A 16,895-nucleotide genomic window follows, 5' to 3' on the forward strand; every position below is an offset into this window, starting at 1 on the left:
ATGATACTTGATGATGACATGTTATGAATGATATTAGATGTATTTAATTTATTATTTGATATGAAATGATGTGTTTGGTGCAATTGTGCTTGAAGGTTATCATTGTTGGGTATTCCTAGCTTGGGATACATGGACTATGGTATGAGGCATTGTTCTCTAATGTCTCTGGCACTATCATGATTGTTAAATTATATATCTAGGAAGTTTAGATTGTATGGTTAGGTACCCTTAAATGCTACTATTCTTTCAACAGAGATATTGAAGTCGAATGACCCGTGATAATGGTGACATGACTTTGTTTCATTTTACAATGGTAATTAGTTCGTGCGGAGATTCATTGGTCCATTGTTGATCATGCAATAATAGGGTTGCATATGTTAGGGTTGGACTTATGAGCACCCAATAGGCCGCTTGGGAGTTGTGATGGGACATGAGAGCATAAGCCCCAATAATATGTGAATGACTATAAAGTTAGAAAATGAAATCAGCAGATGTAATTAGTCCATGACAAATTTCATTTTTAGGTAGAAAAAAATACTAAATTAAAGGTTGATGTCATAAAGGAGATATCTAGACCACATGTATATGTTACCGTAGAACCTAGCATCGAGTTCGAATCTCTTACAAGACATTAAACACATTTTTCAGCTTTTCATAAATTAATTTTTCCAATTTAGAATAAAGCTGGGATTAAAAAAATTCAAACGTACAGGACGGATTCCACTAAATGATCCATTTTCTGTATTAATTAACGATAAACCTTGACAAAAGTCCACGTTTTTGTAACACTCACTGATTAAGTAATGATAAACGTGGCTTTACCAAAAATTCCACGCGTCTTCAAGCTTTTTCGGGGTTTTGGCGTTTTGCAAATCGCAAGTGGTTTCACACTTTTACCAAAACATGGGGCCTTGATAATGACAGACATATCCGAAAGGCTTCTGTGGGCGCCATTGGAATCAGAACTCGATGCATTTATATATGAACTACGGCACAAGCCCCATAAATAAGATCACTCACAATCATATCTTCGACATTCAAAAATCTTTCTTACCATATTCGTAAAGCCATTCACTCACAGTCGCATCTTGAATCGAAGAAAAGAAACAGAGGAGGGGATCGAAGATGAATAGCAATCCACAGGCCTGCAAATTTGAGGTGGCGCTTAAAACTCTGCAAGCGAGCAAGCTGGCGGAGCACGGCATGTCCGGCAACCAAGTTGGGCGGTTTTCCAGTGGCTTTGGTCAAGTGAAGTGGGAAATTAGCGAGGAGAAACAGAGGATTGAAGAAGAACAGAAAGCCGATACTATTATGCACTTAATCTTCTGGGGACTTAGATAAACGAAGCTTCTGTTCTCTGCTACTCTTTCATGGTTTCAATGAGAAACCATTTTATGTACTTTAAACAGTAATCTCATTCAGGTTCATTGAAACCCATCAAATATTCATCACAATATCTTCATCAATTTATGTTTTATGATCATATGGCATGAAAATTTGTAGAATTGAAACCATTTCAAGTGCTAGTTTCTTCAGACTCCTCTGCAACGTAAAAACAGAGTAGAAACTATCGAAAGAAAATTAACATCAAGAATTGGCTTCAAGACCAAAATGCCCCCATCTTATTGCTCTATTTACAAAAAGAAATCCTCGTGTCGTCTCTACTTGGGAACCAAGCCGAGCTTACAAATCTCTGCCGCAGGGGGTACGTCCCAATTAACGGTCCGTCTCTTCATCTCTTCAAAATCATTGACGCATTCCGTTAAATTTAACGCCCATACTCGTTTTCTAGCTTCCGCTCGCTTCTCACCAGCAACCCGGTCGAAGATCTTCTGCCAACCGGTCTCCCAATCTCCCCGAGCGTCGCAAAGTTGAAGAGTCCCATTGGACCAGTTGGTCCAGCTCCAATCCTTATGAAGCTTTCCCGCTATATTGTCGACACACGGACCGGTACAAACCGGTGTGCACGGTCTGCATTTAGTCCCGCTGAGTGGACCGGGGCTTAGTAAAGAGGCGACCGGGACGCCGAACTGATCGGGTGGATAGGAATACTTTCTGTCGCTGAGGATACAGAAGGGATTCCGTCTCGTGAAGTGTCTCACTCGTCGATTAGAGAGCTGAGCTTTGAAGGCAGTTTCTGAATTGAGTTGGCGGTAACCGGCTGCGTCGAGTTTTGGAATAAGTGAGAGACGAGAGAGGGCAACGGTTGAGGTTTTGAAGTCTCCGATTCCGAGCCGGTCGTTGAGGCCACCGAAGCTTGAGCCAGGAGGAACCAGGTACCGACCGGGTTGGAAGTTTTCTGGCTCGAGTTGGTCGGACCAATAGGCGTCGACTCGGGTCCGTACGATCCAATCGTATGTAAAGTTGTTTTGAACCTGATATTTCTTGATCATTCTCAGGCATCCTTCTACTAGGTTGAAGTACTGTAACAATCCCTGTAAATCACGAGAAAAGTTCCATTAGAACCTGAAAGCTGTGTTGTTTGCAAAGGTGGGGTGAGAAAAAAAACATATAGGCCTCATGTGTAGTGGAATGAAAAAAAAAAAATAAAGAAAATCAAAATGTGAAAAAGTGTTAATTATGGTCCTACCTTTTTTTTCTTCTATGGAAGCAAATGATGGAACCCACAACCTCTCTACGATGGATTATTTCAAAATGTATTTCCATTACATAACAATGGTGGTGGAGTTTAAGCGACAGGGGAACAATTGTAAACCGTACAGCAATGGTGGGGCCCACTTAATGAATGCTAATAAAAGATATTTGGACATTCCATAGGTCACAAGTCAGCCATTGTAGGATCAAAGAAAAAGAAACACATGTTAACGGTTGGGATTAGACTATGTTAATAGTATATCTCTGTTTGATTAAATACCAATTCATGTAGGTGGACGGAGGGCGAATCTCTCCACCCATCTCCTTCGTTGACTCAAGCCAACTAAGTTTACTTGAATTTTGGCCCATTTTAAGTAACTTAGACCAAAAAAAGTTCTTAATAAAATAATTCTAAAGATTCTGAACTAATTCCCAACTCGCAAATGGAAAATTAAACAAAAAATAATCTCAAATGCAGATGAACAGAGATGCAGCATCACAATCTCATGGAGTTGGGAGAGATCGATCGTTACCTGAATGCCGTTTGGGGAGTTGAAGGCGGTGAGGACTCGGACTTCTTGCGGCGTCTCTGGAATGTGTTTGGGTTTAAAGATTCGAATCGAAGCTATCCGTGGAGCTACCTTCAATAGCGAAAGCTTGTATGAATTCTTATCCAAGGGACTATGCAAGAATAGATCTGAATTGTTGTACACCTTCAGAATCTTCTCCACTATCGACGGTCCAGTGAGTTCGAATCTCCTCGCTCCGCCCACCAGGCATACCGCGATTCTAGACCGATTCAACTCCTCCTTCTTCTCCGGCTCCGATGATTCTCTCGGAGCAGGTGATGGAGACGGAGAGAAAGACGATTGAGGAGCTTGAGCGATTGAAAGGGATATTGGAGGAATGGAAGAGAAGGAAGGCGATTGAGGAGCTTGAGCGATTGAAAGGGATATTGGAGAGATGGAAGAGGAGGAAGGCGATTGAGGAGCTTGAGCGATTGAAAGGGATATTGGAGAGATGGAAGAGGAGGAAGGCGATTGAGGAGCTTGAGCGATTGAAAGGGATATTGGAGAGATGGAAGGCGATTGAGGAGCTTGAGCGATTGAAAGGGATATTGGAGAGATGGAAGGCGATTGAGGAGCTTGAGCGATTGAAAGGGATATTGGAGAGATGGAAGAGGAGGAAGGCGATTGAGGAGCTTGAGAGATGAAAGAGGAGAAGAAGACGTAAGGATCAACAGCGAATGGGGAAAAAGAGAGCAAGACAAAGAGGGAAACAGGAATGAAGATGAGAAGGATGAGACGCCAAGTGAGATCTGAATACCATCTCTTGTGAAAAAAAACATACATTCTTTCTTTCAGAATCTCCAGTTTCATCTCTTCCTCCCTCCCTCCCTCCGTCTTGTTGAAGCTTTCTGTTTCTCACCTAAAGAACTCAGCCGAAAACGTTGACTAACCCCCCAAGAAAGACAAAGTTTTCGTTTTTCTGTTTCTTTCGCCCAAAATATCAAATGGGTCGAACTGGACGGGCAGAAACTGAACAGCAATTAACTGTTTTTTGTTTTTCTTTGGAGGTGGGAATGTGAGATCACCTGGAGCCTTTCCCTGAACTCCCAAACGGGTTAGAACATGTTTTTAATCCAAAATTAAAATAAAATACAGTTACAACATAAAAGTTAGAACATGTTAGCAACATCTCTGCCATGATGTCTGTTTTGGAAGACAATGTTTCTGGAAACTCCATTTGAATCTTACATTTTCATGATGGAGATTGGAAGAATCATATTCGTGAACATCATAGGATTTTTAGAGTAAAATAAAGGGGAGAACAAGACCTCCATCTTATTTATCTTTTTGGTAGTTGGACTTAGGGGACACGTGGACCTCTCAGGTTTGGCTTTTTTTTTTTTTAATTGCAAACACAACAACCTAATATGTACACATGTCCAAATGGATGTCCAAATGGATGGGCTACATCCAAGGATTCACATCCTTGTAATTCCTTTTTCTTACAATTCCTGTAATTCCCTTATAGGATTGTGCCATGTGGCATTTAAGCAATCCAATGGTTATCCAATTTAAACTAAATTTGAATACACCCATAATTTGATTTTTATTTAAACTCTACTTTGTTGAGTAACCTTTGGATTACTTAAATGCCATATGGCACAATCCTATAAGGGAATTGCAGGGAATTGTAGGAAAAGGAATTAGAGATGATGTGAATCTTACATCTAATCTACGGTGTGTGCAAGAATGAATGTATTTGACACAGATCGATAATCCTAGATAGTTTGATATTGATATATCCATACAAAGATCTGTGTAGTTTACAAACATAATCTGGATATTGAGAACGAACATAACCAATGGGCTTAACCATATAGATGTCTTCTGAAATAGTATAATGAAGAAATGCATTGGTTACATCAAGTTGATGAATAAGCCAATTATTGGAGACAACCAAAGAAAGCAACAACCGAATTGAGGTGGTCTTAACAACCGGGCTAAAAGTTTCAGAGTAATAAATCCCATACTCCTGAGCAAGACCTTTAGCTATAAGTCTCGCTTTATAATGCTCCACACTACCATCTGATTTCAGTGTAACCCGATATACTCATTTACATCCAATAGGATTACGCCCAGAAGGAAGAGGAGTTAAAGTCCATAATCCATTACCAAGAAAGGCATTAAATTCTAAGTCCATTGCAACACGCCACTCAGAATGTTTAACAGCTTGAGAATAACAATTCAATTCAATATCTAGAAAAGCTAACAAAGCCTTGGGCATAGGTTATTTAGTAGAAATCATGCTATAAGGCAAGCAAGAAATACAGAGAGCCATCCATTCTATGGATAACCATTGGATGAGTTATGAGAGGAAAAATATTTGTGGACGAAGAAATAGGTAAAGGCCCATCTAGAGAAGACAAAGGCCCAGTTGCAGAAGGGACATATGCTATAGGTTCACTAGTGGAAGGTGAAGAAGGATAGATCCATTGAAAGAAGGGATTATGGGCTCTTGAACATTCAGAGACCCATCTATGGGCGAAGATTCATTAGAAGGGGATGACCCAAAAAAAAGTAATATTCTCACAAAAAGATTGTTCATTGAAGTTCTGCTCAACAAAATTCTGTACATGAAAAGTCTGCTCAACCGAATCAAAAACACCAGAAACCAAAACATTCTCAAACAAAATACTAGATGTGTAAGAAGGAGAAAAATAGGGTACACAAGCTGGAAAAACAGGCCATATATCTGGAGTAGAAACAAAAGAAGGTTTGCTGAAAAAGAAATACTAAGAAATTGAAACTCATCAAATGTCACATGCCTAGAAATAAGAATATTCTTGGATGCAACATCATAAAATTGAAAACCCTTGTGATTAGGACTATAGCCAAGAAATAAGCATTTGGAAGAGCGAAAACTGAATTTATGAGAATTGAAAGAATGAAGTAGAGGATAACAAACACACCCAGAGATTTTGAACATCGAATAGTCAGACAAAACACCAAAAACACATACAAAGGGAGAAAGGCAATCTATTAATGATATTGAAGCACACTAGTGGGCAAGCTATTACTGATATAGATTGTTGTCATAAAAGCAACAACCAAGAATTTAAAAGGCAAGTTACTATGAGCTAACAAACTAAGACCCATATCAGTTATATGTCAATGTTTCCTCTCAACCGCTTCATTTTGAGCTGAGGTACGAGGTAATGTACAACTTTTCTTTGAAATTCGCCGAATTTCCGCCATTTCAATGAACACCGACCCGAAACAAGTGGCGATATGTGAGATTACAAAATATTGCTTAAATTTCGGCGATATTTGCGATATATCGCTGAATCAACCAATATATCAGCAAAATCTTGATTTTTTTTAGATATTTTGGCGATTTCTTTTGTGACTCTATAGTAGAATCTTCAAGGTCAATGAATAATCTTATCAATTTTGTGCCAATGATTCAATACTCAAAAAACAATGTGCCAAATGTGATTAAAGAGGAAAATCTACATAGAATAATTTCTACAAATAATTGAAATTAGGCAAACATTTTGTTGCAATGTCTTCAAGATTAATGAGCAATTTTATCAATTATACCATAGTGATGCAGGCATCTAAAGGCAACGTGCAAGTGTGGTTAGGGAAGAGTATACATGAAAAAAATTTGTAAACACAAGTTAAATTATGAATGGATTTTGTAAACCCAAGTTAATAGAATCTCTAAGGTCAACGAGTCATCTTTCAAATTATGTCCAAATGATTTAGGTCTCCGAAGGTAATATGTAACCTAAATACCCTTACCCCCATTTAATTCATTCAATGGGTAAAGGAATAATCCCTTCACTCATCATCTTCCTACTTTTTATTTATTGAAAGACACTTGACACAATTGGTTCCCTACCGGAAATCACCGTCTCTTTCTCTTTAAATTTAACTATGGGTTACTTGTAATTTTTCAAGTGAGTGCCATGTAATTTATAGGATAATAATAAGTAGTAAATAATTTCATCCCAACTCATTCTTTTATATTTTTTTCATGGGGATAAAAATTCATGGATGACAAAAAGACTGAGACTTGTATTGTATTAGTATTTATAAATTAACAAAATAAACAATTAGCCCGTCTAGCTCAGTTGGTAGAGCGCAAGGCTCTTAACCTTGTGGTCGTGGGTTCGAGCCCCACGGTGGGCGTCAATTTTTTTGTGAAAATTTAATTTTAGATTTGTTTTTTGAAAGTTAACGTCTAAATAAAATATTTAAATTTATTTTGATTAAGAAGTATATCTGGTCGATATGTCCGAGTGGTTAAGGAGACAGACTCGAAATCTGTTGGGCTTTGCCTGCGCAGGTTCGAATCCTGCTGTCGACGATTTTCCATTTTATTTTCCTAATAATTTTACTTTGTGTACTGCTAGGCTTTTGCATGGTTTTACCCACAAGTTTAGTTGAGTGATCTAGATCTAACGGCTCCTGCGATTCCACCTCAGTTTTTGAAGGAGAGTTCCCTTATACTCTTCTGATCGGTTCTGATTACAAATTTCCGGCCAAGCAAATATCGTCTCCAATTGGTAACAGCTTACGTGATTGCATCCTACACATAGGTGGATGAGCCTTGTAGGCGTGGAGACATTTTCTGGTTGAAGTAAGCAATGGGATGTCCTCCCTATGATAGAACCGCCCATATTCACCTTCCTTCAAATGGCATCGGCCGGCTCGCAACATCCTCCTATTAAAAAATGAAACCGCCCTCCACCCCTCAAATGGCACGCGGAGGCCAAAGGCCAATTTGCCTGTCGCAGGAGATCGGCCGGCTCGCAACATCCTCCTATTAAAAAAATGAAAAACCCATGTGAATGCTTGGTTTTTGCTGACAGTTTAGTCCAACGACAAACCAGCGGTACGTACATACACAATACATATTTACGAATTTTAAAAATCAAAACCGGACGGTTCATTTTCAATTTTCAAAATCTTTTGAAATACACAAAACCACAACTTTCACCGCGAGTCTCATTTTTTCGTTTGAACCTATTTGAGCTTTGAAAATCGAACGAGAGAAGAAGAAGAACAGCAAGCAGGAGGAGGTTGAGGGTTTTGACTGTTGATCGAAATCAGTTGCAGGTGATTAATCGGCTTTGCTACACGATCGAAGCCTCAAGCACTTGGAGAAGCTCGCATCTGATCTGTCTGGCTGAGGAAGAAGAAGAAGCAGAGGAGAAGAAGAAGAACCGAAACTTGCTTCCTCTTGAGAACGAACTCGACCTTTGATCCATAGAGAGATTAAATCTGGAGAAGAAGAAGAAAAGCAAGCTCGCATCTTGAGAACGAACTCGACATTTTTCCGATTGAAGGAGAGGAAGAATCTTGAAGCAGAAGAACCGAAGCCCTAGTTTGAGTTGTGTAAGGTTCCTGCGTTCTGGTTCTGCGCTTTGAAGAAGAAGAAACCTTCAAAATCCCTCAAATTCAAAACCTTCTTTGATAAACCCACAACAACACTTCGTTATTCTTCTCTGTCTCTCTTCTTCAGATAACTGACTTCAGTTAAGAGGTAACATTTCATCTGCATCACTTTAAAAGTTGCAGAGTGATTTGTTCCCAAAGTCTGTTGTACATGTTGGTTTTGTTGAACACAATAGCTTGACTCTGACTTTTTATTTTACTAAAATTAAATAAAAAGTGATTTATATAGGTTGGCTTTTTATCTTCAAAGACAAACTTCATTGTTACTTAAAACTAATTAGCCTTTTTCTTCCTTGTTCTAAAAAAAAAAAAAAAAAACCTACCTGTCGTATCTGAATTTCGTTTGTTTCTCAAATTCTATGGCATAGCCCATTTTGATTCATCTCTCAGACTTCTAGTCAGTAATCACCACCATTGTATGTTTATTAACATATTATACATCATTCGCCTGTTTCCATAACTTCCTAAAGCATCAATTTTATGCTAACCTAGTGCGAAACAAAACATAATCAACCTCAAACTGGCATGTATTTTATCACTGGTCCATATACTTGTTCAACATTTCAGGCTTTTGATTTATTATTTATTTTCCCATGATTAGTAGTTCTTTCAATGGTGATAGTAGTTGGTTGTAATTAGAAAGCATGATCTCTATTCTCAAAGTCATGGTTATATGCATAGTTTGTATAAACTTTGTGGAAGTAGTGGTGAAGAAACAATATGGTTGGTTCTGGGTTTGTCCTAATGGTGGTAAATAGTGTAATAACAGACATGCTCTTCCTCCTAGATATGTATTAAAATCTGAAATGAAAGCTTTGTTAGAGGAAGAGGCTAAGAAGATATTGATTGAGGGAGAGATAGAGAATCAAGTAGATGGAATTTTCTTTCTGCCACTAGTTGTAGTGTTCTATCCTAAAACTTGGATTTTAGTAAAGTAGTTCCAAACTAGTGTGATATTTTGGTAGCAGCGTTCAAAAGTATGCTTGACTAGTCCCTCTTGGAAACCTTACATATTTTTGGTGTCTTATTAAGCTCCAAGGGGTCCAGTTGAGAAACAATAGAAATATGTTGTTCAATACCTTTTGTTTTCTTCGATGCTATGAATCTTTAGGGCGGGACGAACAGAGATCAAACCGGACAGACGAGAAAACCCGTGGTGTAAAACGATCAGCGCACATAGGAAAGGGAATCAGATCAGGGAGGGGAACGAGTTCAAAAGCATACAATGACATCACAAATCAGCGATCAAAAAATTTTGAGATTCGATTTCATTCCACAACCAAACACTAATTTTATAAATTAAACCCAAGATTTGAAGTATAGATTGAATCTAGATATTTGAATCTCCGGACTCTGTACCACGGCCCTTAAAGTTGCAACTCCATACCAACCAAGGTTGAGTTGGATCCTGGCGGAGGTTCAATTTGATATTATAAAGGTTCAATACATTGAGTTTTGGCTCAAGTTTTGCCACCAATATTTATATGCCTTCAGTTCACTCTAACCATTTATGTATAAGCTAGTCATGTGAATGAAAAATTGAAATGCACTCTCAGATTCTAAGCTTGACATTGTACGTTGAAATTGGAAGTTGATTTCTACTTTGAAGTAAAATTTGTTGGAGAACAGGAGTATAATACTTGTGTTGCTGTGGCTATTTGCTCTATCATGAGTGCAGTATTATCTTACAGAAGCTTCACTCTTTTTACAATTGAAATATTTATCTGTTCTAATTTGTTGGTTTCCTATGACATGTTTTCTGCATTTAATATGGAGCTGTTTTAGCCTTGGCTTATTAAAACATTTCGTGTAACTTAATTTAGAAAACATCTCATTTTTATGGTATGTTGTAATTTTTCTTCAGCTGTCATTTTTATGGGTCTTAAAGGTGTTTGTTCCCCAGTTTTGCCTATTTGATTTCTTCCTTCTTTTTTTTCTATAATTTGTTTGCCGTAGTGGGTTGTTCTATTTTTGACCTTAGGAATATGACAATCCTTTCATGCTTAGAATGCTCGTCTTCTCTCTTTAATGTCGTCTCATCCTTAGAATTATAATTTGTTTTGTTATACTTTACTTTCATTGTCATAATATGTTGTTTATCTAATACGTTTTTTGATCTGTGTAGCAATTACAATTGTAGTGTTGAAATGGCTCCTAAGGCTGCAACAAAGGGAAGGGCTAACCTACTGCGAAACAAAACATAATCAACCTCAAATTGGCATGTATTTTATCACTGGTCCATATACTTGTTCAACATTTCAGGCTCTAATATGTTTTTTGATCGTGCCAGCAATTACAGTTTTAGTATTGAAATGGCTCCAAAGGCTACATCAAAACTATCTCTTATGGCGTTCCCAATTTTTACCTATACTTCGTGCCACAAAGATGTATGGATATCTCGACTGATCAATTGCCCGCCCAGCAGAGACGATTCCTCTTTCTTCTGATCCTGCTGTCTAAACTAGAAACCCAGCTTACGATTGGTGATCAGCTTCTTCTCAGCTGGATCAATGCAACATTGACGGAACCTATGCTGGCACAAGTAGTTGGCCTTCAGACCTCTGCTGCTGTTTGGAATGCCCTTGAGCAATTATTTTTGTCTCAGTCATGCGCTCGAATCATGCGCTATCAGTTACAAACACTCAGGAAATGATCTCTTTTTGTAACAGATTATTTCAGTCGTATAAAGAGCATCACAGACTCTCTTGTTGTTGCCTCCCATGCTGTTCCTGACAGCGACCTTGTTTTATATGTTCTTGGAGGACTTGGTGCTGGTTTTGAATCCTTCGTTACTGCCGTCATGACTCGAAACAGATCTTGTATCCTCAGATGAACTTCTCAATCTTCTCATCAGCCATGAGTTACATCAGGCCCAGTTTCATCCAATCTCTGAGCCCTCAACCATGGCTCTTCTTACCAACAAATCTGTCTCGCAGCATACTCAAGGTCAGCACTCTTATCATTCAAACAATCATACCAATGAAATGCGGGCTGCACCTTCATTCAATCGTGGTCGTAACCGTGGCAAGGGGCGCACACACCCCCAAGGAAGTAGACCACCTAATCAATCTAGTGGTCGAATTGCATGCCAAATATGCAACACTCCATGACATATTGCTATTGATTGTTACAATCGGTTGAACCTTGCATATCAAGGTTGTCAACCCTTTAAGCAACTTGCTGCCTACAATGTAGTAATGGTTGGTGATGGCACAAGTTTGAAAATTTTACACACTGATTCCCATCAGTTACCTAATTCTTTAAAGCTGCATAATATTTTGCATGTTCCAACCATTTCCAAAAATCTTTTATCTGTGTCTCAATTTAGTAAGGATAACAACTGTTTTTTTGAATTCTATCTTTCTTGTTTTCTTGTAAAGGATTTGCCCACAGAGAAGGTTCTATTTTAAGGGCCACCGCATAATGGTCTCTATAAAGTTCGCTTACCTAGTTCTCACTCAAAGCAACCATAGTCTATCTCCAAGCCCGTTGTCTGCCTTGGTGAACGAGTTTCCTCCAACATTTGGCATCATCGTCTAGGCCATCCTGCACCACCAATACTTCGTCATGTTCTCCGCCGTCACCGACTTCCTTGCATTTCGGCTTCACTTACTAAAATTTGTTCTTCTTGTCAATGTGGCAAGAGCAAGCAATTACCATTTTCTAGTTCGAATTTTGTTAGTCAAAAACCTTTTGATTTAATATTTATGGATGTTTGGGGTCCTACTCCGGTTATTTCTGCCTATGGTTATCATTATTATTTACTCATTGTTGATCATTTTTCTAAATATACATGGCTTTTTCCTTTATTTTCTAGGAATGAAGTTTCTTCAATTTTCTTCACTTTTGCGAAAATGGTTGAAACGCAATTTAATGCACGCATACAGAATATTCAAACTAATTGTGGAACTGAGTTTGTAAATATCACCCTGCGTCACTACCTTCAGTCTCATGGAATTTTATATCAAATTTCTTGTCCTCATACTCCTCAACAGGTGGGTCAAGTTGAGCGCAAACATCGGCATGCAGTCGAAACTGGATTGGCTTTACTCTCTTATGCAGGCGCTCCTAAAGAATTATGGGTCGATGCTTTTCAAACTGTTGTTTATCAATTCAATCGGCTCCCATCTCGCACTACAAAAATGTGTACTCCTTATGAAATTCTTTTGCAAGGTGGATGTTGAAAAGTTAGTTAGATGACAATGTTGGTGGTTCCCAAATTGCGTGTTTTCAGTGTTTGGTTTCCCGGACTCTGCAATTTGACTTGAAGATGTTCCATGACTGTTCCTTTGCATATCTATCACTGGAAGTGCACTATTCCCATGACATGGGTATGACTCTCTAGGGAAAGGATCTTCTAGAGCTGATTCAATAGTTCCACTGAAATATTCACAAATTCTGGCAAAATTTGAGAGTTTCGGCAAAAATTCATATCTTGATATTAGATACTAGGCGGAGCTAATGACTCTTAATTCAAAGCAAATTCAAACTTTGGTGTTCTACTTGGAGTGATACTCTTGTCCTTCACGTCTTAGTAGAGTCGTGGCTCATGAGGTTGGGACTTTTATATGTCCATATATGAATTTACTTTAAACATATTTTCGAAGTTGAATTTGGACGAGCTTAATGTTTTTAAGGATTAATTTATATTACCATTAAGTGTACTTTGATTATTAGTAATTGTTTTTATATTAGTCATCATATTTATTTTATTATTTTTTTGGTACTGATGCTTTTTTAATACTGGAAATGAAATGTCGCCGGATGGATGTGAACTCAAGACCTCCCCATGGGAATCGGGGCTTTTAACCGCTTTACTAACCCACCATTGACTGTCATCAGATTTATTTTATTCTAATGCAAAATTTCAACACCTTGCTAGATGTTGAAATTCTGGTGTGCATAACTGGATTCCTCTACATTGCTAGATCTCGAGGTTTTCCCGAAGAAAAAACGATTCAGAGAATTGATAGCTGGTAGATGACCATAAACTGTTATTTATAGAATTGATAGCTGGTAGATGACCATAAATTGTTATTTATTTATTATCTTTTCTCGAAAAAATTGATAGCCCCCATAAATTTTTTCAAATTTCGCGAATAAGATATTTTTTTGAATTTTGAATAAGATATTTTTTCGAATTTCGAATAAGATATTTTATCATTATTACATTTATTAAGCAGTATTCAAACGATGTTTAGATGCTTGATTTTGATTAATTTCTTCTTTTTCAATTAATTTTTCCTAGTTTTTAGGAGAAACTCTTCCTATTCCTTAGGCTTCTTGTTGTTAACGATTCACGTAAAATCGTAATTAATATAATATTATTAGAAGTATAAAATATGAATTTACAATTTTAGACGTAATTAATTATATCAATGTAGTTAGAGAAAAAGGCTATTTTGAGAAGTAAAAATGAACATGAGTTTGAGTTCGTGCTTTTATGAAAGAGTTGTCAACCGATCGAGAAAAAAGAGACCGAATCCGTCTTCCTATCTAAGCGCTTAGATCGGAACTCGGAAGTCTGTCGCCGCCATAGCATCGCTTCTGAAACTGTGTTTTTACTATTTATTTTTAATCTAAGGAGGCTTTCTTCTGTTGAGGTATTTGAGTCATACTCAACTTATGTTGAGATACTCAAATTATACCCAACTTATTGTTGAGGTATTTGAGTCATTCTTAATTTTGTAGGAGAGTCTAATTACCGATAGAATTCAATTTTTATCCTATAAATACTAACTGAAAACAGCCGTATATTCCAATCCATATACTCAGGTGTAATTCTCCTCGTGCTTAAACCCTAACATCTTCTTCCAGGATTGTGGATTTAGTGTTAGGTTTGGATTTCTGCTCCTACGGAAGACTAGAATAGTTTCATAGTCTTACCAGTCTAAAGCCCTGAAAACATGACGAAGCCTGACCGTAAAACTATTGATTTAGATCGAGGATGGGAGTTTTTGCAGAAGGGTATCACGAAGCTCAAGAACATTCTAGAGGGGCTACCTGAGCCACAGTTTAGCTCTGAGGATTACACGCTGCTCTACACAACCATCTACAACATGTGCACTCAGAAGCCCCCTCATGATTATTCTCAACAGCTTTATGACGAATACAAAGTGTCCTTTGAGCAGTACATTACTTCAACGGTGTTGCCTTCTTTAAGGGAGAAGCATGATGAATTTCTGTTGAGAGAGCTCGTGAAAAGATGGTCAAATCATAAGGTTATGCTTAAATGGCTTTCGCGTTTCTTCCATTACCTCGATCGATACTTTGTAGCTCGGAATTCGCTTCCTCCCCTTAATGAAGTTGGACTCACTTGCTTCAGAGATCTGATTTGCAAGGAGATAAACGGGAAAGTCAGAGATGCCGTGATCTCTTTGATTTATCAAGAGCGTGAAGGAGAACAGATTGACCGAGCGCTATTGAAGAATGTTCTAGATATCTTTATTGAAATTGGAATGGGAAAAATGGATTATTATGAGAATGACTTTGAAGTAACCATGCTTAAAGATACTGGTGCTTATTATTCTCGCAAGGCTTCAAATTGGATTCTGGACGATTCTTGTCCTGATTATATGCTCAAGGCTGAGTGCTGCTTAAAACAGGAGAAGGATCGGGTGTCTCATTACTTGCATTCTAGCAGTGAGCAGAAATTGATGGAGAAAGTGCAGCATGAGTTGTTGACCGTGTGTACAAACCAATTGCTTGAAAAAGAACACTCAGGATGCCATGCATTACTCACAGACGACAAGGTGGAGGATTTGTCAAGGATGTATAGACTCTTTTGCAGAATTCCTCATGGGTTGGAACCTGTTTCAAATATATTTAAAGAGCATGTTACTGCACAAGGTACAGCCTTGGTCAAACAAGCAGAGGATGCTGCAAGTAATAAGAGGGCAGAGAAGAGGGATGTGGTTGGTTTGCAAGAACATGTTTTTGTGAGGAAAGTAATTGATCTACACGACAAGTACTTGGCATATGTTAATGGCTGCTTTTTGAACCACTCTCTATTTCACAAGGCACTCAAAGAGGCCTTTGAGGTTTTCTGCAACAAGGGTGTTGCTGACAGCTCGAGTGCAGAACTACTGTCTACTTTCTGTGATAATATTCTAAAGAAGGGTGGGAGTCAGAAGCTAAGTGATGAAGCAGTTGAGGAGACACTTGAGAAGGTGGCAAAGCTGCTTGCATACATCAGTGATAAGGACCTCTTTGCAGAATTTTCTAGGAAAAAACTTGCTCGAAGGCTGCTTTTTGACAAGAGTTCAAATGATGATCATGAAAGGAGTATTCTGACTAAACTGAAGCAGCAATGCGGTGGACAATTTACTTCAAAGATGGAGGGAATGGTTACAGATTTAACGTTGGCAAGGGAAAATCAGGTAAACTTTGAGGAATATCTGAGTAGTAATTCAACTGCAAATCCAGGGATAGATTTGACAGTAACAGTCTTAACTACTGGATTCTGGCCCAGCTATAAATCTTTTGATCTCAATCTCCCGGCAGAGATGGTTAAGTGTGTTGAGGTATTTAAGGAATTCTATCAAACAAAAACTAGACATAGAAAACTTTCCTGGATATACTCATTGGGTAATTGTAACATCAATGGGAAATTTGAACAAAAAACCATAGAGCTAATTGTGACAACTTATCAAGCCTCTGCATTGCTGCTGTTTAATGCTTCGGATAGATTGAGTTATTCAGAAATCATGGCTCAGTTGAACTTAACAGATGATGATGTAATTCGACTTCTACATTCCTTGTCTTGTGCCAAGTACAAAATACTTAAGAAAGAGCCAAGCACTAGAATAATCACCTCAACTGACATTTTTGAGTTCAACGGCAAGTTCACTGACAAAATGAGGAGGATAAAGATTCCACTCCCTCCTGTGGATGAGAAGAAGAAAGTGATTCAGGATGTTGACAAGGATAGGCGATATGCAATTGATGCTTCTATTGTCCGCATCATGAAGAGTAGGAAGGTTTTGGGTCATCAGCAGTTGGTGATGGAGTGTGTGGAGCAGCTTGGGCATATGTTCAAGCCCGACATCAAAGCAATCAAGAAGAGGATCGAAGACCTAATCACCCGTGATTATCTGGAAAGAGACAAGGACAATCCCAACACATTCAGATATTTGGCCTAAATCAGTGTGGTGATATTACCTCTCAGGCTTCTGGCAATGCAATGGCAGATGCTGAGTACTGGGTCTCTAATGCTGAGTACTGGGTCTCTAAGTCCAACCTTATTCAGTCTTTTTGGGTTAGGCTGACTCAAATCTCTCTTGATCAGTACTATTTCATCCAATTAATTACCTTGTAACTAGTCTCCAA

General features: G+C 38.3%; 1 protein-coding gene, 2 non-coding genes and 1 pseudogene across 3 annotated transcripts; 3 read left to right on the forward strand and 1 right to left on the reverse strand.

The window, feature by feature from the left end:
• Positions 1 to 1,496: 1,496 nt before the first annotated feature.
• Positions 1,497 to 4,079, reverse strand: LOC149015485 (uncharacterized). The gene is made up of 2 exons (XM_089156117.1): positions 3,129 to 4,079; positions 1,497 to 2,435 (listed from the first exon to the last, which is right to left on the reverse strand). The coding sequence occupies exons 1-2, from the start codon at positions 3,972 to 3,974 to the stop codon at positions 1,662 to 1,664; spliced, it is 1,620 nt and encodes a 539-aa protein (XP_089012243.1). The 5' UTR covers positions 3,975 to 4,079; the 3' UTR covers positions 1,497 to 1,661.
• A 3,146-nt stretch (positions 4,080 to 7,225) lies between these two features.
• On the forward strand, positions 7,226 to 7,298 carry TRNAK-CUU (transfer RNA lysine (anticodon CUU)). The gene has a single exon. It is a non-coding gene; the product is annotated as a tRNA-Lys (tRNA).
• Positions 7,299 to 7,394: 96 nt separating this feature from the next.
• TRNAS-CGA (transfer RNA serine (anticodon CGA)) lies at positions 7,395 to 7,476 on the forward strand. The gene has a single exon. It is a non-coding gene; the product is annotated as a tRNA-Ser (tRNA).
• A 6,883-nt stretch (positions 7,477 to 14,359) lies between these two features.
• Positions 14,360 to 16,878, forward strand: LOC149015488 (cullin-1 pseudogene; annotated as a pseudogene).
• The last annotated feature ends 17 nt before the right edge of the window (positions 16,879 to 16,895 follow it).

This window comes from Hakea prostrata, chromosome 5, assembly GCF_041222555.1.
Source record: "Hakea prostrata isolate BN-2017 chromosome 5, UWA_Hpros_2, whole genome shotgun sequence".
NCBI classification, from domain to species: domain Eukaryota; kingdom Viridiplantae; phylum Streptophyta; class Magnoliopsida; order Proteales; family Proteaceae; genus Hakea; species Hakea prostrata.

Bases quoted from the DNA above. Each gene is read 5' to 3' on its own strand.
- LOC149015485 (XM_089156117.1), bottom strand. From the start codon at position 3,974: ATGAAACTGGAGATTCTGAAAGAAAGAATGTATGTTTTTTTTCACAAG. The intron at 2,436-3,128 runs GTAACGATCGAT...CGTGATTTACAG, and splicing joins ACTCCCCAAACGGCATTCAG to GGATTGTTACAGTACTTCAA.